Source organism: Dendrobium catenatum, unplaced genomic scaffold, assembly GCF_001605985.2.
Source record: "Dendrobium catenatum unplaced genomic scaffold, ASM160598v2 fragScaff_scaffold_414, whole genome shotgun sequence".
Taxonomy (NCBI): domain Eukaryota; kingdom Viridiplantae; phylum Streptophyta; class Magnoliopsida; order Asparagales; family Orchidaceae; genus Dendrobium; species Dendrobium catenatum.
The window spans coordinates 1,880,123-1,905,171 of NW_021318876.1; the positions used below are offsets into that span (position 1 = coordinate 1,880,123).

The following is a 25,049-nucleotide window of genomic DNA, read 5'->3' on the forward strand; positions in this document are numbered from 1 at the left end:
TGAATCATTTATCCTAGGAATTACTGTAAATTTGGGTAATTTTTGTTTTGTATTTTGCTGGGAGGAACCTTTGTAATCGTTTTGGTATGAAGGATCCTCTAAGCCGTTCACACTTTTGCCATTGGCCTTTTCAGGCAAAGGCAAACCGAATCAACGGTTGTGGATTGGGTAGGAGAAGGCTATTTTGGGGCCTAACGCTGACTGTTAAATCTTTTTGAGTGCTGGCAAAGGAGGAGAGAACAAAAGAACATGTTTGGCCAAAAAGTGGTGCCTCTGCGTCGCAATGCATAACTTCGTATACTATATTTTTCCTCAATGAATAACACGGTTTATGAGAGTGTCGAATATAAATCTTAACTTCAAACTGTAGCAAGCAGACACACACTATATCACTCCAAAATGGTGCATAAGGACACTTCACGAAAAAGATACCTCTAAGAATTATTTGGTTTCCAATCATCGATTTTTTATTAATTAATTAGTTGATAATCACTTGCATGGTATAATATTATTGATAAGAAAAAGGGGTAAAAAAAAGAAAAGTATGTAAAGATATAAAGAGAGCTTTGGGTTGGGAAGGAGATTACCCTGATCACTTAACTAACACAACTCCTCTGGTAAGGCCAGTTGATATATCGTGCGCAAGTTTGGTAATGCCGTATAAGGCAATTATTATTAGATGGGCTGTATGTTTGGATTTGTTATTGTTATATCTTTTCGCGAGGGATGGTCGGGGGAAAATAATGAATAATTGACCAGAAGAGACCAAGCACTGCAGGGCTGTGAAGGTACGACATGCTGTATAGGCAGGACTCATACTTCTCACGTTAGACCAACTCTCAGTTGTTGTGGAGGGGAAGTTATATTACACATTTAATTGATATATTAATATTTATCAATATCCTCTCTCTCATAATAATTTTATTAGTGCGTGAGAATATCTTGTATTTTTCATTCTACTGTGAACATAGCGATAATAAAATTTTTTAAAGATCTTTCTTCAGATACAATATTTGTAAATCATATAAATTGTTTTGTTTATAAAGACAGAAGTTATCATGCCTCACATTTATGTATTTTCTTGCTAAAGTATATTAAATTTTTTTCTAAATTATACATATAATTATAAGAGCTTTGTGAAGAAAAAATTGATATATTGACGATATGTAATTATATCGTCGAGAGTATTAATAAGGTTGATTGATTTTTCTCAGATGTTGCGAGTTATTAGGTGTAGGTTTGGCAATCCTTAAAAGCGAGAGGTCATTGGGCGAGTTTTTTGAAAAAGGGCAGATGAGTCTTACACTCCTCTGGCAAATTGAGCGTCAAAAAAAACCATCATATAGCAGGCGCACCATGCCCCCTTCGATGATGCTGATGATAATGATAATGAATGATGATCAGTATATCCTACAGCACATAGAAGTAAACTCTTCGAGAAGTATGCAAGATATTCTTAACTATTAATAAGATTACATAACCTCAAAATAAATTCATAGTATTTAGTGGATGAATGAAGAGTCAAACATATACTAACACAAGATTGAATGGAGAATTTATCCATCATATAGAAGCTTTGTAGTTGTTTTAACTTACTAAAGCGAGTTTAGAATATAGAGGATCTTTGAGTCATTAATATTGGAATAGAGAGAAGGATTAGAACTTTTTCCATTATAAGAAGACACATATTGCGTGTGAAGATAAAGTCTTCTCATCGTCCGTTTTAATTATATAAGGAGCTAGCTACGAACATTAGTCTGCCATTAATTTTTTGATGAAAATCCTAAAGACCGGCTTTTATTATTTTTCAAGTGAAAGTACCTCACTCACTCTTATGTTGGATAAAATTGGGTTGCCATCGTGTAGAATTGATTTATCGGGAATAGGCTCCTTCTGGCGGGTGTAGGAGACAAGCTTTTGCTAAGAGACACGTATATACATTGTTAGAGTTTTTTGACTTATTGGGGGTGGTATATAATTCTGTTCTCTTTGATTGTTTTGTCTCGAGCGGAGTAATAACTGATCTATATAGCAAATGTGACTCAAATTATGGGGACTGAGTTGATTCCCGTCCTTGAGGAGGTGAATCGATTACACTATGGGACTGGGTTGGACATATGTACATTATTTGATTGATTTCCCGGGAAGCATCTCTGGAAACCACCAAAAATTTAATTTTCATTGTTCTTTGTCCATCTATAGTTATATTAATGTTTTTTTGTATATTTTTTGAACCATCTACATTCCTATATTGCAGTCGGTAATATTTTTGCTTTACCAGATACAACAACAAAACAGTCATTATCAAGAATAACACTAAAAATTATATAGTATAACTATAAGCGCATACAACAAAACAGAAAAACTCCGTGTTAGGGCTTTTATTTTTATGCCCTTTTCAAACTCGACTAAGTCCAAAACAATGACAACAAAATTATATCAAACAATTTACATGAATGTTATATAATTATGCTTAAAACTGAACAATACTATTGAGGAAGATAGTATGTATAGCTATTTTTTGGTTTGGTACGTAAGCACACAAATGAGCGCCATTAAAACGAACAAAACCAAGATAATTGATTTAATATAGCTATTGTTTGGATACTAATAATTTTAAATAGTATTTTTATTAACCTAGATTAATAGCTAGATGCATAGGATTGTGCACAGTATTGTCTAATGGGTAAAATTCAGTTACCATATAAGGTTCCTTTATGTGTGTTACGTTACACATCTTGGTTAACGTGGCTCATAAATAGTGTTAGCTATTTGGGTATATGCTTAAATTATAGAAGTCTTTATACAATTTATTGTCGAGAAAAGGACATTTATCTCTTTATATATAAAGATGCCTTCTTGTATAAATAAGAGCCAGTTGTTCTAAAACGTTAAATCACCAACTGGACAAAAATAAAGTTTTTGTATATTTAGGGTTAATTACGTTCTCTCCTCATTTTTACCTTTCATGTCCAGTTTTTGATATAATGCTATACCTTCGTATTACTGTCTCTGTCCTTCTATACCTCTCGGTCGTAAATGATATCCTAAATGTGAAGAAATAATTAGTGCTGTTTCTTACACTTCCATTCTCATTCACACGATGAAGGTTTTAAATATCCCTTAACATTTTGGAGGTAGGTGGCTCTCTGGGCTTAGAAAAAGTTAATATTACGGTTCCAGGCTAGTCCACGGTGGTAACGATCTCGAGTGGAAGGAGCCCCGAAAGGTGGTTTTCCTTGTCCATATTAGAACAAAACTGATTTCAAAGAAAGGCGCCAAGCGACATTCATCCGACAAAACTCAGGCGTGCATGCTAGAGAGAGGTTCCTTCCTCCCAATGCATATTGAAGTAATCTGGAAATACCCCATTAGCATATTATATTCTAATACGTGATCCCGGAGCGATCCGACGTCAAAATTTGCCCCCGCCTGTCTGTACTGGACGGTGGGAGAACGCCGAAGGCGATCCAATTCTCATATACAGAGGCACCGAGGACTTCGGAGTCAAAACTGAGCGGAGTCTTGCTGTCGTAGGATACTATGTGAAGGCAGGATTCCGACGGTGGTACCAAAAGCTAGCAGCAGCGCGCGCTGGCCTACCTCCCTTCTTCTTTCAATGATATGCGCTAATTACAGAGGAAGTTGCTTACATATCCTTAAATTAAAAGGCGTGAAGGAAACTGTTGAGTTCTTGTATATAACTTAAATATTTATTTGTTTGATTGTATCGTAACATTGTAGACATGTTTAAATATCATGAGAGCACTTAAAAAAAAAAAAAAAAAAAAAAAAAAAAAACAGCAGTCTTCTCTTCTATGTTAAGAAAATCTCTTGGTTGCAAATGGCTTTGTCATCCGTTGATTAATCATTGGTGAAATTTAAAGTCACCATTTTTGACATCTGTCCATATTTTTTTTTGTAACGAAATATATATATCTGGCTGCCCTCTTTAAGAGGCGTTTCGCGGGTGTGAATAATTCTTCTGCGAGCATGACAGATGAGTCCCATAGGTGCATTAGATCTGCCAGTTATTTTTTCTCTCCCCTACACAAAAGGGGGTTCTGTGCCGGCATTGAGGATTTGAATAGGGGTTGGGGGGCTTCCATTATTTGCTCCATCAACTCAGTTAAGCCATATGAATTGTTTTATTAATTATTAATTTTATTATTATTAAAATTGATCATGAGGGTTTGCATTAGTTCTATTATTTCTTTAATTTTATTTTTATATTATATTTTATTCTTTAGTATAAGTAAGTAATAATGGCTGGAATTTATAATAATTTTTTTTGTTCTTGGTTTAATATCTTTTTTGCTCAAGTAATAATTTAAATTTATTTTAAATTTAATAAATTTATGAATTAATTAAATCAAAATATGACATGAAATCTCTTAATTCAGGCCGTTGATATTATCAATTAAGCCCACCCGACAATCAGAAGTAGAATCGCGAAGTTTGGGGAGATGGCTGGCGATATGCTTTAAAAGCTTCAGGAGGATACGTTTAAGATTGTTCCTCTTCATTTTCTTTGGTCTATTTTACATTTTTTTTATTTAGAGGTTACCAGAGGTTTAATATAGTTGTCTCTTTTATCACTTCACCTATTCACTACTATAAGTTTTTTTGCCAAAGAAAATGAATAAGATTTAAAATATGATTTGAATAAATTTTTCTCTTCGATCCGTGATCAAATTTTTATTTTATTTTCCATATTATAAATCTCTTTTTTTATTTGGGTAAATTATTAATCTCTTGATAATTCCACTAATCACACTAGATGGAGAGAATGGAAATGCCTTTAAAAGCCTTATGTATGGTACTGATTTGTATTTTTTAATCCGGGGCCCAATTTGTAGCCTATCATTAAAGCAATTTTACCATTTTTATTTATAAATTTTTTTTATTTTATTTTGGATCCCCCTTCTGATGTTATTGCTTTCATTTGGGACAAAATATTTTTACTGGTGTTTAGGTATGATTTGTTTTTAGTGTAAAAATTTTAATTATTAAAAAATTATTTGTAGAAAGCAATATAATAAAATTTATCCCAAAGCTAATATCTTTAACTATTTTTTATCTCATCATCAAGTAAATTTCCGCATTCAAACTTAGCTTTTTTATTTGGACTCAGATTGGGTCGAATTTGGTGTCGTTGGATTCGTATTTCCGAGACGCTCAGTTTGACTATAAGCTCGCTGAAATCGGAGTTCAGGTGCTTCCGGATTTAATTTTTGAAGTTTCCAACTTGATTTTTGCCTCGAGATTCGTGCCCGATCAAGTTAATTTTCGCATGACGTATCATTATTAAATAAAATAAGTTTAAAATTATTATTCAGCAAAATATGATTAAACATGAAAAAAAATTATTTTCATAAATTTAAGCCATATATATACTTAATATCCAAAGAATAAAATATAATATAAAAATAAAAAATTAAAGAAAATAATATAAAGACTAATGCAAACCTTCAATGATAAATAATAATAATAATAATAATAATAAACAATTCCATTGGGCTTAGCTGAGTTGGTGGGCAAGCATGATTGAAAACCCCCCAACCCATATTCAAATCCTCTCATGCGGTACAACTCCTTGTGTGGGGAGAGAATAACTGCAGATCTTGCACCTATGGGACTCATTGCTTGTAGGCTCGCAGAAGAATTATTTACACCGCCAAACGCCTCTTAAGAGGGGTGGCAGCAGGTAGATATTTCGTTAAAAAAAAAAAATGGACAGATGTCAAAAAATGGTGACTAAAATCTCCCAATTAATCAACGGATGACAAAGGCATGCAACAGAGATTTTCTTGACATAGAAGAGAGACTCGGCTGTTTTTTTTTTTTTTTAAAGGGCTCTCATCATAATTTAAACAGTTGTTAAATGTACGATAAATAACAATAAATTTAAGTTCTACACCGAACAGATTCATTACAGCTTTTTTTTTTACTGTTACTAAATAATTCCTGCAGTTTTAATCAATGCTAAATAGTATCTACGAGGACTCACCATTGACTCCAAAGGTTTCGTCAGTCATTTATGAGATCATGTCCCCCGTCCAAGTACAGAACAGGCGGAGGGCAAATTATTACGTACGTTAATCGGACCGTCCGGATACCAATTCAGATGTATCATGTCATCCAGATACACTAGGACTCAGGTGTATCTAAATGATGTGGCACATTTGAATTGATGTCCGGATGAATCCGAACACTGGACGTAATACTTTTTCCAGGCAGAGAGCCCTAAATATATAACAATTTATTATATGAATGTAAAACTATTTATATAAACACCTATATGAATAAATATAGGCATTTATAAACGTGTACATAATAATATTACTATATTTTTATTGCATATAACGTTTAACAACTCTTATTTTAAAAGGATTTTTATTTAATAAGACTATAAATGTCTCTTTGCAACATGATTGAAATTTTATGTTGCGTAGAAATGTGTAACGTTATACAATTTATTTTGTATGTTGCATGCATCTGCATGCATCTGCTATTTTATAAAATAATTTAAATTATGTATTATATTATAAATCATATGACACATTTTATGTGCTATACATATCTGTTATAGTATTGTTTTATAAAATAATTAAAATTCTGTAAATTTTTTTTATTTTAAATGTGAGTTGAAAGGGCATAAAAATAAGAAGCATACACGAAGTTCTTGACAGTTACGTAAAGCGAACAAAACTTAGGGTAAATCTGAATATGTGGTGAGCTTGGTTAAAAGACCGTGCAATAAATGAGAAAGAGTTTCACATATAAAAAAAAATCTACTTAGATAGGCCAAAGACCAATGGAAAAATTATTTTTGTGCCGAATACTATCCTGAAATCAATCAAAATATGTCACTTCACCCCTTCGCTCGGTATCACTCATCCAAAATGAGCCTTGCTATAAGGAGTATTCGCTTGAGCAAACATCAGAGACAGAAATATATTCACCCCAATCAAGCTGGTGTTATAGGAGTTCACCCCCAAGGAGCTCGATCAATGATGCACATTTTCCAACCAAGTTAGACTAGAGAATTCATCTTACCAAACCTTCATTTGAAGTACTCGCCTTTTAAAGACTGAGTTCTTTCAACATTTCTATCCAATGAAGATCATTTTTCTTCCAAATATATCTCAATCCAAGCTACAGTAAGTAAACAACTACAAAGCTCATGATCATAAATCCATCAACTATGTTTGTTCCTGACTCACAACCACACTTGCCTAGAAGACTCATCACTCGAACCGAGAGACTCACCACTTATCTCAGCCTCTCAAGCATTCACCTTCATGATATTGCCCAAAAAATTCATCCCAGAGGACTCATTCAAGACACTTGCCTTTCAAAACTCAGCCAATGCTCTCGCTTTTAAGGACTTGCCAGCTACACATAATACTCGCCAGACATCCTGAGCCACATCACTCAACTTAATCTACAAGTTCGTACCAATCTATGCTTGTTAAATCATATATTCTTTTAATATATGTATTTTTCTCTAAATGTAATATTTTCTATAATCCTCTTAACCCTATAAATATTTTGAACTTCATGTAATTTCAACTGTTCATATAAATTATTTGACTTCTTAGTTTCTCTCCGTACTGATTTATTCTCCCTCATATTCTTTTGCCCGACCTAACTAAATTTTTTAGTAACGCGAGATGTCATCCAAATATCAAATCAACCAATCCAAAATATTATTTAAAAAAAAAAAAAAAATCTTACCAATACACCTGAATCAAGTGACTATATGCCAATATCTTTTTTTTTTAATTTCAAAGCATAAAAATAGTATCGTGTCGACAAGATGTCGGACACTGCACGCCTCTTCGAGGAGAAGTGTCGGTGCATCATAGCTTATCTCAGCCTCTCGAGCACCTTCATGATGTTGCCCAAAATATTCATCCCAAAGGACTCATTCAAGACACTTGCCTTTTAATACTCGCTAGACATCCTGAGCCACATCACTTAACTTAATCTACATGTTCAGATATAATGGACATTTTTCTATACAAACAATGATGATTCACAAATGATCTGAGAAGCATCTCTTTACGCATAAAATTTCATATGAATGAAAAAGGTAGTCAAAAAATATTTTTTTAAAACATATACTATAAATTGTGTTAAAATTGTGCTCAATTGAATGGCCTAAAGAGCATTCCTCTGCAGGATAACTTGTCTCCGTCAACCCAGAGTCTGACCCTACCTGGTCATTTTATTTTTCCCGAGATGGCAAAAGGAAAAAATAACAGCTAAAATAATGCCTTAAAATACCAAACTTGCATCATGGTCTACAGTTTGTTAGTTGTAATCAGGGTAATCCTCCTCCCAACCCAAGCTCTCTTTTATCTTTATACTTTTTCTTTTTTACCCTTTTTCTTATAATAATATTATACATGCAAGTGATTATCAACTAATTTAATTAATAAAAATCTTAACAATTATTTTCAGAGTTCTAAAATAGCTTCCTGTCTACATAAAATTAAATTTATATTTCGACACTCAACTTTTTCATTAAAAAAAAAAAAAGAGTATGCATGCAGGATTTGTACATTCCTAACTGTTCTTTTTGTTCTCTCCTCCTTTGCCAGCATCAAAAGATCTTAACAGTCAGCTTAGGCCCAAAAATAGCCTCTCCTACCCCATCACAACCGTTGATTTACTTGCTTTGCCTGAAGGCAAAGCACTAAACCTTGAGGCTCTCCAAAGCATCACACCTCGATCAAGCCGTTCCTTTGTTTCTGGTCCTGCTTGCCTTCTTTGCGAAAAGCAGGAAAGAAGATCCTCTCCTTGTTTCTAATCCTTAGACCCACTTTGTTTCATCAGAATCTCTTCCCTTCTCTTTCTCTATATAAATATAGTTATGCAGATGTCGGCTATTGTTTCAATTTGGTCCCAGTTGTTAATTTTCATGCGATTGTTTCTTCTCACCCAATTATCAAATCATCAGAACAGCAACAGATTGAGCCAGGAGTTTGGCATTGCATGGAGGTAATACATCTCTCGAGCTTGATTTGATCAATGACTATTCGTTTAGAATTTAAAATGTACCTTTATCTCCTATATATTCTTGCGATTACTCATCCATATGGCATGAAATTGCATAAGTAACATTTGCTAACCATTGGTTGAACAAAAGGATTTATTTCCATTCAAAACAAATCTTCAAATTTTCGGAATCAAATTTGTGAATCGTCATTCTGAATAAAATGATTATAAGAGGAGTTAAAGCAATTTTATGTGAATTTTTTTTTCACAATTTATATTTTCCCTTCAGATCAATCCATTATTTTCCTTCCTATTGTTCGATGTAATGTTTCCAGCTCTTCCATTCCAGAAGCGTGCAACAAATAGCTAGATAGATTCTGATAGGAGAAACAACAAAGAAGGCTAGTACAACACTGACTCATTTCCGAAAAATATGGATGAGATGGATTTACAGGATATGGATTTCCTCAGTCTATTCCAGATTTCACATACAAAGGTCTAGATGGATTATTTCTTATCAGATTCCAATTAGGTGCAGTCACCAAATCCATTGGTTTTGGTATCAATAAAAGCATTAATTTGATTTCTCCAATTCTTCCCTAACCTAAGGTCCCCTACTCTATTAGATTTAATCTTGGAAGTACTGATATCAATGATAGTTAGTTGTAAATTCTTCTGACACCTTTTCATCCATGAATGCTATCTTCCCTCAAGATCCCATATAAGGTAGGGTGGGGCAGGTTAGAGCTTCGTGATACCCCATACTAAGGTCTCTCTAATCTAGATGGAGTCATTTCTTTTGTGTAAATTTCATGAGCTGATCAGCGAAAGCGGAATCTCTCCCTTCCACTTCTGCAATATTTGCCGCGAAACACATTTTTCTAAAATTCTGGGCTACATTAGATGCAAAAAAAAATATCAAAGTCTCTTACCTTAATAATCAAATCAACAAAATAAATGTTAAAGAAGCCAAAAACAAGCATGTGTCAAAAAACAGTTTGCCTAACTGTCCTTTAACTAAAGTCACAGAAAAAAAATTTAATTTACAAATAGCATGTTTGTTCGACTTAGTTGATATGTTACAGGCTATCAACAGATAATCATCTGACATTAATTCTATCTGTAACACCGCATCTGCCTTCATATAATGAATTTATGAGACTTGGATTGCAGACCATTGAACTGAAGGTGGAGATGGTAGCTATACATGAGAAGAGACTAAGGAAATGCCTATCCAAAGTGAGAGGTAAAAAGAGGTTTCCTCTGGAACTCTGCAGAACACGACGATGATTCTCTGTAAGCTTCTCAAAGCTTCAATTTCACCTAGGAAATTAATTGTATAATTCACAGGAATTGAGAAGGTTGAGGTGGATGGTAGCATTCAAAAGGTGGTTGTCACAGGCTATGCTAACAGGAACAAAATCCTCAAAGCTCTAAGGAGAGTTGGTCTTAGAGTAGAATTTTGGTCTCCACATAATGAAATACTAAATGCGTATGCCAGTGCAAGCCTAATGATCAACAACTTCATCTTCTTCTAAGAATGCAGCACCGCTCAAAAGTTACTATAGTCGGTTGTGTCAGTGTTTTCATTTTTATTTTTTTTGTGAATGAGCAAAGATGAAGTCTTTTACTTCAAGCATCTGCTTTCGACATGCTACTTTGAGTAATCCATCTTTTGTAACCTGCAAGGTATATAAGAGAAGAAGAATGGAAGTGTGTTCTATAAAGTGCTTTAAAGTGTATAATACTACTGCCTTCATCAATTGGTATTATTAAAATTGTTTGGAGTTATTGTTATGAATCCTTATTTTCCATTGGAGCTAATTTACTGTTTCCATTCAAAACTATATAATGGCCTTTGGAAGGAAAATAAGGAAAAAATAGCCCAACCCTTTTTCGCCAATGAATGGCATGGAGTTCTGACAGTACTCAAAGCACAAGTAATATGTATAACAATTGAAATATTTACACGATACTATGCATTTACAATGGTTCTTCTAAACATTACTGGAATAATGAACTCCCCAAGAAATCCAAAAGGCAATGAATGCTGATTTGGCTACCCAACCAGCCAAGATAATATGACAATGGCGCACTAACATTGGGCTGACAAACTCGGCCATATTTGGCCGAAAATCAAGCTCAACTACAAGCCTAAAGTCAAGTTAGAATTCAGACCTGAAGTTAAGTTAGAATGAAATATACAAGGCTACAAGGAGGCTATATAAGGGGCAACATGTAAATTAAGGAACTTAAGGACTTGAATTCAAGTGCAAGATTCAAGAGTCCAAAATCTAAGGGCTCGCACGTCAAGAAAAGTGAGATAAATTTGACTGCAATTCATCCAAGCCTAGATAGCCTTTGTTTAGATAAGCCAAGTTATTAAATATATACTTATATATATGTATATAACATCTCTTTACCAGAGCCAAAGAGGAAAGAGAAAAAAATTAGGTGGATTCTAGGAAGGAGAGGTTTTAAAGAAAGTCTTATCAAGGCAAGGATGTGGAGGATAAGAAGAAGACAAATGAAGCAAGGAGAGAAAGGAAGGCTAGATCCAAGAAAGAATAAATGAGGAGCAAGTCAACTAAGAGAGGTCCTCTCAATTTGGCTATTATGACGTATTCATTATGGTTACTATTCAAGAAAGGTAGCAACATACTACATTGAAACAATCACATCAGTTGGATGACTACAACACACTACGTCCATAAAGAGATTTCAATATCATAATATCAATACTCTCAAACCCAAGAGTTTTTCTAACAAAACAAGTCATAATATATAAACCCATTTAAGAATGCACTCTTAAATTTGGAAGAGTATAAAATCATTATAACAGGCACAAGCAATGAGAAATCAAATAGGCACTAGATTGTTACCGGGTCAAAGGATTCTTCAAAACATCTCTATTTTTTATCTTACTATAATCATGCACAACTCTCCAATCCTTATTTCTAGCAATATAATCCGAGTCATCTAATTTATTTCTATATGCCCATTTAATTCCAATAACAATATAATCTTGAGATCTCGGGAATAATCCTCAAACATCATTTCTTCAAAAACTAATTTAGTTCATTTTTCATGACACCAATCTAAAACTGATTTTTCAAAACTTCACTGATATTCTTTGTTTCAATTTCTGATATAAATGTTAAAAAACCAATCACTTCCCCAATATGTCTCCCATTCCTGACTCCTTGAAAGCAATCATTTATGGTTAAATTCAGAGGATGAATCTGATAATATCTCATTCATTGATGATAGAGAGTCATCTGCTTTCTTCCCATTAATTTTGTCATCAAGATTTAGATTTCTCATTTTATTAATATCTTCAACTTCTATATCGTTAATATTTCGATCAATCATACTTTCATCAAATTCTACATAAGTTCATTAGATATTAAATATCCAAAAAATATATCAGCATCCAATTTATCATCAAATTTTCTTATCTTCTCATACTCAATAATATAAAGGTGAGCAATCATAAGTTTCTTTCTTCAAAAAAAAAAAAAAAAACTCATATAGAGTTTTCTTTAATATTAACTTAAGACTAACCATATAGATCATATAACAAGCTATTTTAGATTTCTTCTGTTCAAAAATATTTTATTAATTTATATTCATTCAATATTTATATGTTAATTCAACTAGAGTCTATTCTTCCTTCAATAACTTTATTCTCTTAGGGAGTTCTACGCGCTAAAAATTATCTATAATTCCATTTTTATCATAATATTCTTCAAAATAATGATTTCAAAAGTCATCACCAAAAAAATATCTACAATATGAGGCTTGCCTTGAGGCCGGCCTCAGCGTAATTCCAGAGAAAAATGCCTCGAGGCTAAAGCTTCCAGCTTTTTATATAAGGCTTACGCCTCATCTTGGCTGAGGCCCGCCTTGAGGCGTGCCTCTCTTTGCTGGCATGAGGCGTACGCCTCACTTTGTTTATGTATTTTTTTATTTAAAACTTACATAAATTCTATACAAAAGACCCAAAAATATCATGCCTTCTTGCACCCTCAAGTTGCAGCAACTTCCTTTCAACTGCCTCAACCTCCAGCCCACCATCTTCGTTGTAGCCAACACCGTCGTAGCCATCGAAGGGGATTACTTGAAAGCCGCACGCCACCACCATCTCCTTTATAATTTTTGGAGAATTACTCTTATATGTATGTTGACGACAAATATTTATGAAATATAAATATGACTGAAATAATTGAAGGAGAAGCAGATTGAGAGGTATTGGACCTTACAGGATGAAGCAAGGGAGAGACCAATTTGTTATGACAATGACTCAAATAAAAATCCCCTTAGTAATGATAGTACAAAAGATTTTTGAGTTATTGCCAATTGTTTCAACTTTCTTTAGAAAATTAAATGTAGAAAAGTAGGCAACTGAGACAAAAAAGAATTTAAAGCTGAACTTGATGTTATATGATATTTTTATGCAATTCATATATAATTCATATATTTTATGTTATTTTTTTCTATAATATTTGGATTTCAATTCTATTTTTTCCTATAATTTATCACTTATCACTTTACATCTTATGCAATTTTCTTTTTTCATATGTATGTAAATTTGTTACTTCATAGTTCAACAGAAAGTTAAGATGTCATCTTTTAACATATTATTTGAGTATTATATAAAAAAACCACTTTTAACTTTTTTTTTATTTTACGTAATTTTTAGATTTTGAGGCTAACTGCCTTGAGGCTTACGCCTCGCCTCACGAACGAAAAGTGTCTCAATACTCAATTGCGCAATTTTAAACCTTGCTCTATATTTAGTTTTCCATGTTGCAACTAGAATTTCAAGAATTCCATTATTTCAAAAAGCCGATGCAGTTGTGTTGAACCACAACCAAACCCTAGGCCCCTAATTGCAAATTTCGGACACACTAAGGTTTTGAATCTCAAAATTAAGCCACACCACACTCTCTCTCTTTCCCTCCAAGACATATACACTCTCTCTATTCCCTCTAGTTGGTACAAAAATGAAAGAGGAAATGTGCATTCTAGAAAATGCAAGAAGCTTCGAAGGAGATTTTATCAAGCCAAGGAGAAGAAGAAGGAAGCAAGCATAGCAAGAAGCATACAATAAAGATCAAAGCAAGAGCAAAGGTGGTGCAAACCAAACCAAGGTTCTCTTAATTTGGGTAAAGTTACAATATCTAGTTTTATTAATCATTTAGGACTCTCTCTTTAAAGCATAATCTCTATAGTCTCCATATTTCTCTCATTAGCAGGTTCTCTTTAGCCCAATTCACATACAATACAATCCTATATCACCAGTAACTTTCATCTCCAATCCGGGATAATCAAAACAATTTCATGTGAACACTATAAAAACTTTGAAGAATAATACTATATCCTAACCATTCTATTATAATTTAATTGATGAGAATGTCATGCCATAGTTTTGATCCCATGATACATGACAAACCAAGTATTATCAAGTAGCTACAAGGATCTCAACATCAAAGTCACTTCTCATATGTTTGTGGCATTTTTTTTATGGCTGAATATAAAATATATGTGCAAGCATCCATACTTGGCTCTACATACAAATTAAAAAAGTAAGCATAGGGGGAAAAAACATGAGAATCCTCTCAAGCATTCACCATTTCAGACCTTCACGTTAAAAATCAAACACTAACAAATTTCATCCCAAATTGGAACCAAATTGATTATTTTCAAGGAATTAAAATATAAGAGAGACTATACAAGAATTACCGGTGAATAGAATTTTTGTTTAAAATTAATGAATTGGATAAAAAAATACAAATCCATAACCAAACATCAACAAAACGCCAAAAGGCCCAAAATCTATGTATTACATCTAGAGTAAAATAGATATTAAACAAAAAAGAATTGCATAAAAATCATTGTTCTCATACATTAACTCTTTTCAGTCCACAAATAATTTAATTTATGGCTCCTAAGTAACTTCTTATAATATTTGACCATATCAACAGACGAACCTAACTTATGCTATTCTTCAAAGAACTCCAAAGTCCTGCCAAGTTGTTTTTTTGCTTCAGCTCTTATAGCAATAGCACTATCCTTATCACCATTAGACTCAAGTCCACTTATCAGTATCCTAAAAGTATGTTCATCGGGCTCACTTTCCCAAAGCTTCATCAAGCGAAAACAATCCATGGCTGTTTGGGTAAAGCCATACTCTAATAGAGTCTTCATAAGTAAATTGAACCCTTCAGTATCTGGTTCCAAACATTCTGTCTTCAAATATGAACACACTTGCTCAACCTTCTCATATAATCCACTCTTTGCCAATACCGAGATTATATCAACATAGATTGACACTTGAGGCTTATACCAATGTTCCCTCCGCAACTCTTCAAAAACCTACCAGGGTGTCCAAACACATTTTTTTCTTAAATTGATGAGAAAAGTGATTAAGCATTCATGTCATTTTCAGGAAGTATAAATTCAAAAACTTCATATATAAATTTCTGAATAAATTTGACAAAAGATAAAAAAGCATAACAATAAGTTTTCATCAACATTCATATGAAAAAAAGTAGTCATGCTTACTTAAAACATAAAAATATAAATTTAAAGGAATCACATATTAAATGGTAAAAAAATTGTGCAAATATCACATTGTCTACTAGCTTAATAAACACTTTTAGGAAGTTCTAAGAAATGATAACATTCCTTAGTAAATTAGTTACACCAGATGAAAGCGCCAAAACATCAATGCATCTTCATTGAAACAAAAAATAGGATAGGTGACATGACTCTTGTTCAGGTCTTGTACGCACAATATTCATTAGAGGAAAAAAAAGCCCATATCATATTTATTAACCACAAATGTGGAAAAAAAAGCTCAAGCATTTAACATTATTCAAACTCATCAGAATTGCGTGTTCCTAAAATCATGTCAACCTAGTTAGGTGGCACCAAGGCACTCTCACTATCTCTTTCTCTCACTCTATTCCAACCTCATCATAGGTTTACATGGTTCCAAGAGACGGTGTTAGGCACACTACTACAAAATAGGTTAGCACAGCTTCAAGAAACCCTCTCTCCCTTCCCCTCTTTGTGCCTTTCCCACTCTTTCCAACACAACTACTAACTGCAAAATTTTCTCCATGCCTCCCTCAACCACTACGAGCCTTCCCCGCAACCAATAATTCACTCCCTCCCTTTCTCTCTCTGGGCATTCAATTAGCAAGTAAGTTCCACTAATAACAGTTTTATTCATGATAACCTCAATTGAACAACCATGTTACACCAAACCATAAAGAGAGGAACAAAAAATGGAGAAGCGAAAAATAAATAAATAAATGTCAAAGAACTGAGCCTATACAAACCTGGAAAGCCAAGATGGCCTCTCCCTGCCATTGGAGTTCACGAAGCACGGCCACGAGATCAAACTTGACCAGCCGCCGGACCTTTGTCTCAATTTCATGTGCCACCGCATCTAACCCACCATTTACCTTCGCTTTCTTAAGAGCTTGGACGGCTTGGATACCCTCGATGCTTAGGTACCTTCCCCTCTGCGTCGGCTTCCGGTTCTTGCTCCGATCCCTCATGGTAACAACAGATATCCCCATCGCCGATCTCTGCGGTCTCCATGATTGAGGAAATGCAGAGAGAAGAGGGTTCGTCGAGGTATGGCAACATATTAGAGTTCCGGTGAAGCATCGTTTGATCGGCGGTAGATGGAGATAAAACGAGGACATCTGACGCTCATTCCCCTACAGGTGGATCTTTATCAGTTTAACTTACTAGTGTTTCCTATATTCTTTGCTGCAAAAAGAATCGAGAAATTTTGTGATCAAACTTTAATTAGATGAATTTTAAAAATTTAAATTAAAATAGGGGAAAAGTATTTCAAATTTAACATTTTTAGAGACACTTAAACTCATATTAAAATAAATTAAAATTTTATTTAAGATTATTTTTTATTATTTTTAAATATTTTTAATAAAAAAATTAATTCAAAAAATTTATTTTGAGTAGTAGTAAGAATCCCAAACAAGGCTAAGTGACTAAGTAAGAAGATTTTAATATAATTTTTTTTTCTCTGCCAAAGTCCATGCAACACATGTCGTTCATGTTGTGTGATAATTATTAATTAATGCATGGGCTGTGGATAAATAGTGGAAGCGTCATACGTATCTTACCTTAATTGATGATCACCATACCACTTTAATTTATTTGAAAAAGTCAAAAAACATTATAGCCAGAGGATTTTTATAACATTTTAAAATTTTAAATCACATAAAAATCAATTAATATTATCTTTTTATATATTTATTTTAATATGATTTAAGCATAAGTTATTATATAAATAAATATACTATCAAATATCATGAATTTAATTCTATGCAATGTTCGATCAATAAAATAAGAAGAAAATCACCATATTAATCCCTTGATTCTTTCTAAGACATCAAAATAAATCTTAACTATATTAAAATATTAAAAGATCCTTTTGATCCTCATCTCATAAAATAAGCAATAATAATTTCATTTATAGGCTTCGATTATGATAACTTTCTTACTGCTTTGCTTTGTGAAACATCTTTCTAATATAAAAAATTTAAATTCAAAAATTTTTTTATTAACAATTGTTTCATAAAGCATTAAAAAAGTTGTACCAAATAAAGGCTTCATTTGAGGAACAATTATTACGTCCTCCGACCGAATGAGAGAAACATTCGGTTCTCAGGCAAAAATCCCGCGGTACCGAGGTGTACCGAGTTTTTTGAAAAACTCGGTACACCTCGGTACCGCGGAATTTTTGCCTACGACCGAATGTTTCTCTCATTCGGTTGACCGAACCAAATAAAACTTCTCATTTGAGACGGCTTTCTTATTGCTTCTTAAAATAATTTTTTAGTTCAAAAATTTTAAACAGAATCTACTTTAAAAAACAATAAGAAAGACATCCCAAACAAAGCCAAAGTCATAATCATAAAGCCGTCCCAAACGAAGCCAAAGTCATAATGGAAGTCATAATGTACTTCAAACAATAATTCAATTTGAAGTTCAAATCAATCATTCTGAAAACTAATACCACTAAGAGCTCATTTGAATTCATTACCAACCTATGCTTCAATAAAGCAAGAGAAGCATTCAGAATGAGAATCACTTAATCAACTAATTGTTCATCATATAGATTAAAACAAGGTCAAACAGCATAAATCTACAGAGAATAAAACATCTTCACCCTTAAAACACTAAACCACTAAAGTTCTCTTCTCTAATAAATCTCACACAACAATAGAAACAAGTAGACCTACATCATATGAAAGAAGAAACCAAGGTACCAAAGACTGCAGTAAGGGTTACAAATATCATGACAGTCAACTTCATTTTCATTTCCATGAGATGTTTGATAAGCCCAGTTGACTGCTATTGTTAAAAGTTCCAGAGCTTTGGTTCAGAGGACTAGGAGGGCCACCAGACGACTCACTCGCAGTTCCGCGGGAGGGTGGACTGCTCGTGCTAACCGTCAAGCCTCCACCGCCGCCGCCGTCGGCAGGAGCAAGCTTTGAGGATGTTGATAAAGTGTTGACGAAATTACCATGCTTTGGCTCTTTCTTCCCGTCGGCAATAAAACTTCCCACCACAACCTGACAAGTCAAGAAGAACCTCAAATCAATATAGTTCAATCACTAAAGATAACAAATGGGATAGCTGGGATTCCTGTGAACATGCAGGAGAGTTTCAAGGAGTATACAAAAGCCTTCTTTATTTCAGTACTCTACACAATTTTAAGCACAAGAGTTTCAAGGAGATCAGAAGCTGAAAAATCAAATACAAATTGCAGAAACTGAACTAGTTTGTTTTCCTTGAATTGAAACCAGTTTTTTCAAGTAAAGAAAAGAATACATGCAATGTTTTCAATAAGATTTATATTCAAAGATACCATGGTACGTGGAAGAAAAAAAGCTGACCTGAACAGGAGATGCTGCTGTAAGAAGACCAGCCACCCCACCACCGACAACTCGGCCATCAGGACCAGCCAATGAAACACTCAGGCCGCCAGTTCGACTGCGCTGACCGCCATTCTCAGATAGAAGGAACGAACCAGAAAGTGACAGTATTTCAAATCGACCCTAAATTTAAGGAATATGAACACAATCATAAAAAATCTCAGCCAATGGAAATATAATATCGCCAACTAGTTCTGACTAGAAAATTGTTATATGGTATTTATAGTAACCAAAACCTTGGACATTAAGGTTTTGTTAGGGATGACTTTCTTATTGCTTCTTAAAGCAGCTTTTTAATATAAATTTTTTAATTTTTATGCTACAAAACTGCTTTAAGAAGCAGTAAGAAAGTCGTTCCAAAGGAAGCCTAAAACTCCATGACATTGCTGGTAGAAACGGGAAGAAAAAATCACTTGAATCAACTATGTAAACTGATATAAGATACAAATCATTTCAGATTCAACTTCAAAAATGGAAATTGATGAAATAAAAAAAATAGCAAACCTCATAAGTTACTGTTCCACCAGAAGTTGCAGCCTGGCGAAGCGTCACGTTAGATATAGCGCCATTTGCAGAAAGAATGCAAATAGCACGAGGCCCATTCTGAGAGAAAGACATGATTTTGGAAGATACATCCTGGGTAACAAGAACACATAATTTAAAATTCTACTATTATTACATATTTACCATCCAATCAGATCAATGCATTCACAAAATGAAGCTATCCATCAATAGAAGAAAAAATGCCATTTGAATCATCAGTGGAAATTGGAAAATCTTAAATCTTTTTTTTTTTTTCTTTCATGAATCAAATAAGACATTGATTACTGCTTGGGAGTTGCATTGAAAATACGCTCATGATACTTTTTTTTGGAATTATATTAAATCAAAAAAGCTGGAATCAACAAGAAAAATATGAGCTTAAGCAATTTAACATTTCAATTACCATTTCAAATATTATAAAAAAAGGCACAATTGAAAATAACTTAGAACAGCCAAAGGACCAAAAAGGAATCCCTTATAATCCCTGTTGATTGCTATTGATTAGTTTACACAAAAAGCTCAGGGCAGACGATAATAAAAGAGCAAGGTAGAAAATGAAACAGAAAATTTTATGATTTTAAGAACTAAGGAACAGTAAGTTTTTAAGGATCGCATGCTCAAGAGATCTATTAAATGAATACTCTGCATCAACTATCATGTTAGAATGTATTAAGGTGGTGCCAGTGCATTCAATATTCAATATGATTTGCTTTAATTCACCCTTACTAATAGTAACAAAGAAGAAGAAAAAAATAATAATAAAGATAAATGAGATACAATAGCAGTGAAATCAATCATGTACAACGGTCAAATTTTGTTAAGCAATACATATTCTGAACAAAAAAAATCAATTAATATTCATTTATCACAATAAAATCAAATGATTTATTTGAAGGGATGCCATAAAACCTACAAATATTCTAAATGACTACAGATGAAGAGCTGCAAAGATCACCAGAAGTGACCCAAAAAAAATTTTCTGCACAACTTAATATATAAATAAGAACAAGCATAAATGCTTCAAATAACATATGCTTAATTCAGTTTAGAACAATATAATTTTACAGTCACATTGATATTTGACTCGCATGAGACTCCCAATAACATGGATGATTCTTACACAGGACATTGAAGCAAGAGCCACACGACTATGGATTCCCACGGACCCTTCTCAACCACTTTATATATATAATCAACATTACAATTTTTTAGTTTAATAGTGTCGTTTCAAAATTTACTATTTAGAATAGTCCCCGACTAAAAGAATTCTCTAACTACAGCCATGGAGAATTTATCAAAATTTTCAAATAAGAATCATGAAGGTAGTAGGTGAACTGCATGCTTAACATCTAAAACCAACACAACATATCAGTTAAAAGGTGAGTTAAAGCAATACCTCTCCAGCCTTAACAGTAATAACATGGGGAGTAAATCCAGACCCAGCTGATCCTGCAAGAAAATATTTTTTAGAAACAAAAGCTTAAGAACAAATATCTCAAATTTTATAAAATCAAACCATGAATTATATGGCAGAGACCATTTAATGTCATTGTTATTAAACCCTAAATCTATTTACATAAAGATTATAGAGAATCTAAATGAAATGTCCATGAAAATAAAGAAATTATATACAGATTATTTTGATTGGGTAACATAACTCAATTATCAGTAGAAAAAATTAAAAATTAAACTTTCTATTAGGATTCATAAATCCAACAACAAGGACAAAGTTATGATGATGGAATTTTTATCTAAGAGAAGCATGTGGGTCAATAAATTACTTTTTAATTCATCTTTTACTGGATAAGATGGCACAAAATGACTGATAGAACAACGGACAAGTACAATAAACAGCACATAAACTCAACTGAACAATTCAATCTTCAGAGTATTAAATTAAAAAACTATAAATCCTGGAGATAACAACTACGCTAAAGCTTATTTGCACTTCACTTTAGACGCTATAATTTATCTGCCAAAGAACAAATACAAGCATTTAGTAAAAAAACAGAAGCACAGCCAAGTCTACCCAGAAAAAACAAAAAGAATGGCGAAATAGTAATTTACTTATTTTCTTTCCTAAATACCAAATCTATGATCCATCTGCCAAATCAAAATAGCTATTTTCCCTTCTTCAAACCTAACGGAACAACCCAGCCCACCCAACCCATTAATCCCTTCATATCTCCTCAATACCAAAATAATTCAAAGATCCAACATTTCAAGATTATTAAAACGAAAAATAATTGTAAACGTCATTACAAACAGAAACAACTGGAAAAAGAAAGACAAACCCAAAAACAAATTACCAAGTGCCAGCATTTGCTGCTTCTTCCCTGAGGATCCCGGAGGTCTTCCCCTTCCCTTCTTCATGGGATCGCCAGAAATTGAAAAACCTGCATTTGGTTGCCCTGCTGATAGTGAAGAAAACACTGCACTGCCAGGCGATGCTGCGGAGGTTGGGGAAACTGTGGTTAGGGCAAGTGACATGGATCCATCTGTGCTATACTTCCTTGGTCGTCCCCGTTTCTTCTTTATCTGCTCACCATGGCTGCCAGCATTTAGGCCATGAATGGACACCACGGGCGCAGCCAAGGTCCCATCACCACCGCCACTACTGTCAGTGAGGCCAACTGGAGCAGCGCTTCCTCCATGAAAGGGAGAAGGTTGACTAATGGCGCCACTGCTTCCTCCATGAAAGGGAGGAGGTTGACTGCCCGCACCAGAGCTTCCTCCATGAAAGGGAGAAGGTTGGTTACCGGCACCGGTACTTCCTCCATGAAAGGGAGAAGCTGGGCTTGAGTTCGAGCTGGTCGTAGTTGGCTTAAAAATGGCAGAACCCTCGGGACTGAACATGAGCCGCATACCCGATATGGAGGGATGAGTAGCCACAGGGCTTTTCTGCATGTTCATAGTGAAAGGTTGCTCAGATCTCACTTCCATGATTCAAAGTTCGAGACTTTCGATCGCATCAACAGGAATCGAAACTCAAGCTCAGTTCCAAACCCTCAGCAACAGTATAACTTCAATCTTAAAGATTTGGGAAGGCGACAAGACAATTTCGTTAGGGAAACTTGGCTGCAAAAAAGCAAACGAAGTTGTTTTTTAAAAAAAAAAGTTGATTTGAACTGCAAGTAGATGAAAAAACATCTTACAAACCCTAAACCCTAGTCGTAGATTATGAAAATAGAAGCAGAAGCAGCAGCAAGAGCTGTTAATTTACAGTGCAAGGGAAAAACGGGGGGAGGGCAAAATAAATTTTAGTCTTCGGGGAAAATAAAATAAGAGGACAACATAAAAAATGCATAAATCAATGACAATATTTTCAGTAAAAACTAAAGAAAACCTGAGAGGCTCCCAAAAAATCAATTTCTTTTTCAAATTTTTAGGGAAATTGAGAAAATCTGCGATATTCCATGGAAAATGACCTAAGAAATACGAAAAATAAGGAAAGCCTGATAGGAAAAAGTGGAAAATAAACCCTAGCTCTTTCCGAATGAGTTCCTGACGCTGAAGACTTCTTCGATGAAAATGGGAGAATCGCAGAAATATTTTGCGCACTACTCTGCGATTTTTTTTCCTCGGATTTTTTTTTTAATTCCGTGGAACCACCTTTATCTTTAATCTTCACCGTAGAGGGCAATTTATAAATCAAAATTAAGGGGAAAAAAAAAAGGTAAAGAAAGCGGGCCGAAAATGCTGTCCCGTAAAAGATTACAAAAGGGTCAGATACGCATTTGAATAATAATATAATTTTAAAATGATGGTATATACACGGGAAAAAATTAGGTTTCTCACACAAAATTTTGATTAGAAAGAGATTTAAAATTTATGAGGTTTATACTTTATATATATATGTAAATTCAAAATTTTATTAGTTACATGTTTAAAATTTAATCTTTATTATTTAAATATTATATGACCCTCTTAATTCAATTAATGATGAAATCCTAATTTTACAATTTGTTTAAGATTGGATATGAGGTGTTTGTGATGAGAAATTATTATGCGCGGAGATTGGACGCAAAATGCTGTCTGGAGACTAATCAGAATGCGTCACGTCAGTGGTATTGAGTCGTGGTACCGAGCAAATGGGGGTGGCGTGCTACATTCTGGTTGGTCTCCGGACGACATTCGACGTCCGCAATTATCGTTTGTGATAGGCTTCTTATAAGAGGTTAAAATAGGAATCTTATTGGAGGTCCTACCACGAATCTCACTCAAGGTCTTCATAAGGATTTTGCTAGAAGTTGTGATGAGGATTTGCATGTAGGTCCTAACAATGATCTTAGATTAACAAGGCCAAAAACATGTGAAACTGGGGCTGGACTAGCGGCATGCAAAAGTCGCAATAGGATCATCAACTTGCAAAGACGGTAAAGTCATTATGGGGTTTAATGGTGTTTGCAATTTTAAGAGGTTATGAGCACATGTTATTGTTATTAAATGTCAAGTGTTATGTATACAAATAATGAAGTTTAGATATTAAATATGTAGATTGTGAAATTTTAAGAGCTATGTATATAAATCCACCTTAAAACTTTCAAATTTGCTTTGGGAATATTGTATTACAAGTTATTTATAAATTGCACTCATCTTAAAATATATTCAAAGAGTTTAAAGCTCAACCTTACAATTTTTTGGTTGATATATCCTAACAAGATTTTTTTATTTACACATATATCATAAATTTTATGTAATTATATATCGAATATTAAATATTTTTATTTTTTTATGATATCAAAATCTCTAAATTATATTAAAAATATCACTAACATTAATTTATATAACATTTTATTCTAAATCCTAAGCACTAAAACACCAACCTATGCCTTCAACACCCCTATTTTGGCGACTTGTCGGGGAAGAAGAGAGGGAAGGAGAGAGGAATAGGAGATAAGAAAGAGAGAGAAAGCATGTTTTGGTCATTTTCTTATGTGGCTTATAGTATAAAAAGTCTTTTAATCTTTATAAGTAACCTGAATCTCAGTATAGTTTTCAATGATTTGAAGTTGGATAAATTTTTGGAATTTGAACTAGTGCCACCACACTAAATGATGGCGCCAAAGCACTTGATCATTATTGCACTTTAAATCTACTTTAAATCCACAATTTCATTCATTTTGAGCACTGTAGTCATCGACCAGGAGAGAAGAGAGGAAATTTGAGAGAGATGAAAGGGATTTTGGGCAGCTTTGCATCATTTTTAGTAGTTAGCCTAGTTTGAAAAGTTATACAAATTAAGATAGGGCAAATGTCAATATCAATTTTCAAAAATATGATATTTTCTTTCAAAATTTCTAAATAAATTTATATTTTTGTTATAAAAAAAAGATGATAACTTTGCACCAGAGAAACTTTAATTGCATAACTTTTTATATATTATAGAGATTAAGATTTTTAATATTTTAAATATCTTTTGAAAATTTGTGAAATATGGTTTTACAAATTAGGTGATTTTTATTAAATAAAAAATATTTGGACTCTGAAAATAATATTGTAGTATGATTACAATCT

General features: G+C 33.5%; 3 protein-coding genes across 5 annotated transcripts; 1 reads left to right on the forward strand and 2 right to left on the reverse strand.

Moving 5' to 3' along the window:
* Positions 1 to 8,008: 8,008 nt before the first annotated feature.
* On the forward strand, positions 8,009 to 10,688 carry LOC110093103 (heavy metal-associated isoprenylated plant protein 44-like). Its single transcript, XM_028694211.1, has 2 exons — positions 8,009 to 10,252; positions 10,357 to 10,688. Exons 1-2 carry the CDS (start codon positions 10,162 to 10,164, stop codon positions 10,542 to 10,544), a joined length of 279 nt encoding a protein of 92 aa, XP_028550044.1. The 5' UTR covers positions 8,009 to 10,161; the 3' UTR covers positions 10,545 to 10,688.
* A 4,051-nt stretch (positions 10,689 to 14,739) lies between these two features.
* On the reverse strand, positions 14,740 to 16,809 carry LOC110093102 (pentatricopeptide repeat-containing protein At1g62350-like). The gene is made up of 2 exons (XM_020817889.2): positions 16,356 to 16,809; positions 14,740 to 15,384 (listed from the first exon to the last, which is right to left on the reverse strand). The coding sequence occupies exons 1-2, from the start codon at positions 16,725 to 16,727 to the stop codon at positions 15,010 to 15,012; spliced, it is 747 nt and encodes a 248-aa protein (XP_020673548.1). The 5' UTR covers positions 16,728 to 16,809; the 3' UTR covers positions 14,740 to 15,009.
* A 1,316-nt stretch (positions 16,810 to 18,125) lies between these two features.
* LOC110093091 (AT-hook motif nuclear-localized protein 10) lies at positions 18,126 to 23,170 on the reverse strand. Of its 3 annotated transcripts, none has more exons than XM_020817875.2 (6): positions 23,014 to 23,170; positions 21,842 to 22,610; positions 20,929 to 20,981; positions 19,494 to 19,625; positions 18,951 to 19,112; positions 18,126 to 18,626 (listed from the first exon to the last, which is right to left on the reverse strand). In XM_020817875.2, the coding sequence occupies exons 2-6, from the start codon at positions 22,473 to 22,475 to the stop codon at positions 18,369 to 18,371; spliced, it is 1,239 nt and encodes a 412-aa protein (XP_020673534.2). In that variant the 5' UTR covers positions 22,476 to 22,610; positions 23,014 to 23,170; the 3' UTR covers positions 18,126 to 18,368. The 3 variants fall into 3 exon arrangements, with proteins under 3 accessions (XP_020673534.2, XP_020673536.2, XP_020673535.2); XM_020817877.2 differs by having other exon boundaries at positions 22,879 to 23,020; XM_020817876.2 differs by lacking the exon at positions 23,014 to 23,170 and adding an exon at positions 22,692 to 22,844.
* Positions 23,171 to 25,049: the final 1,879 nt, after the last annotated feature.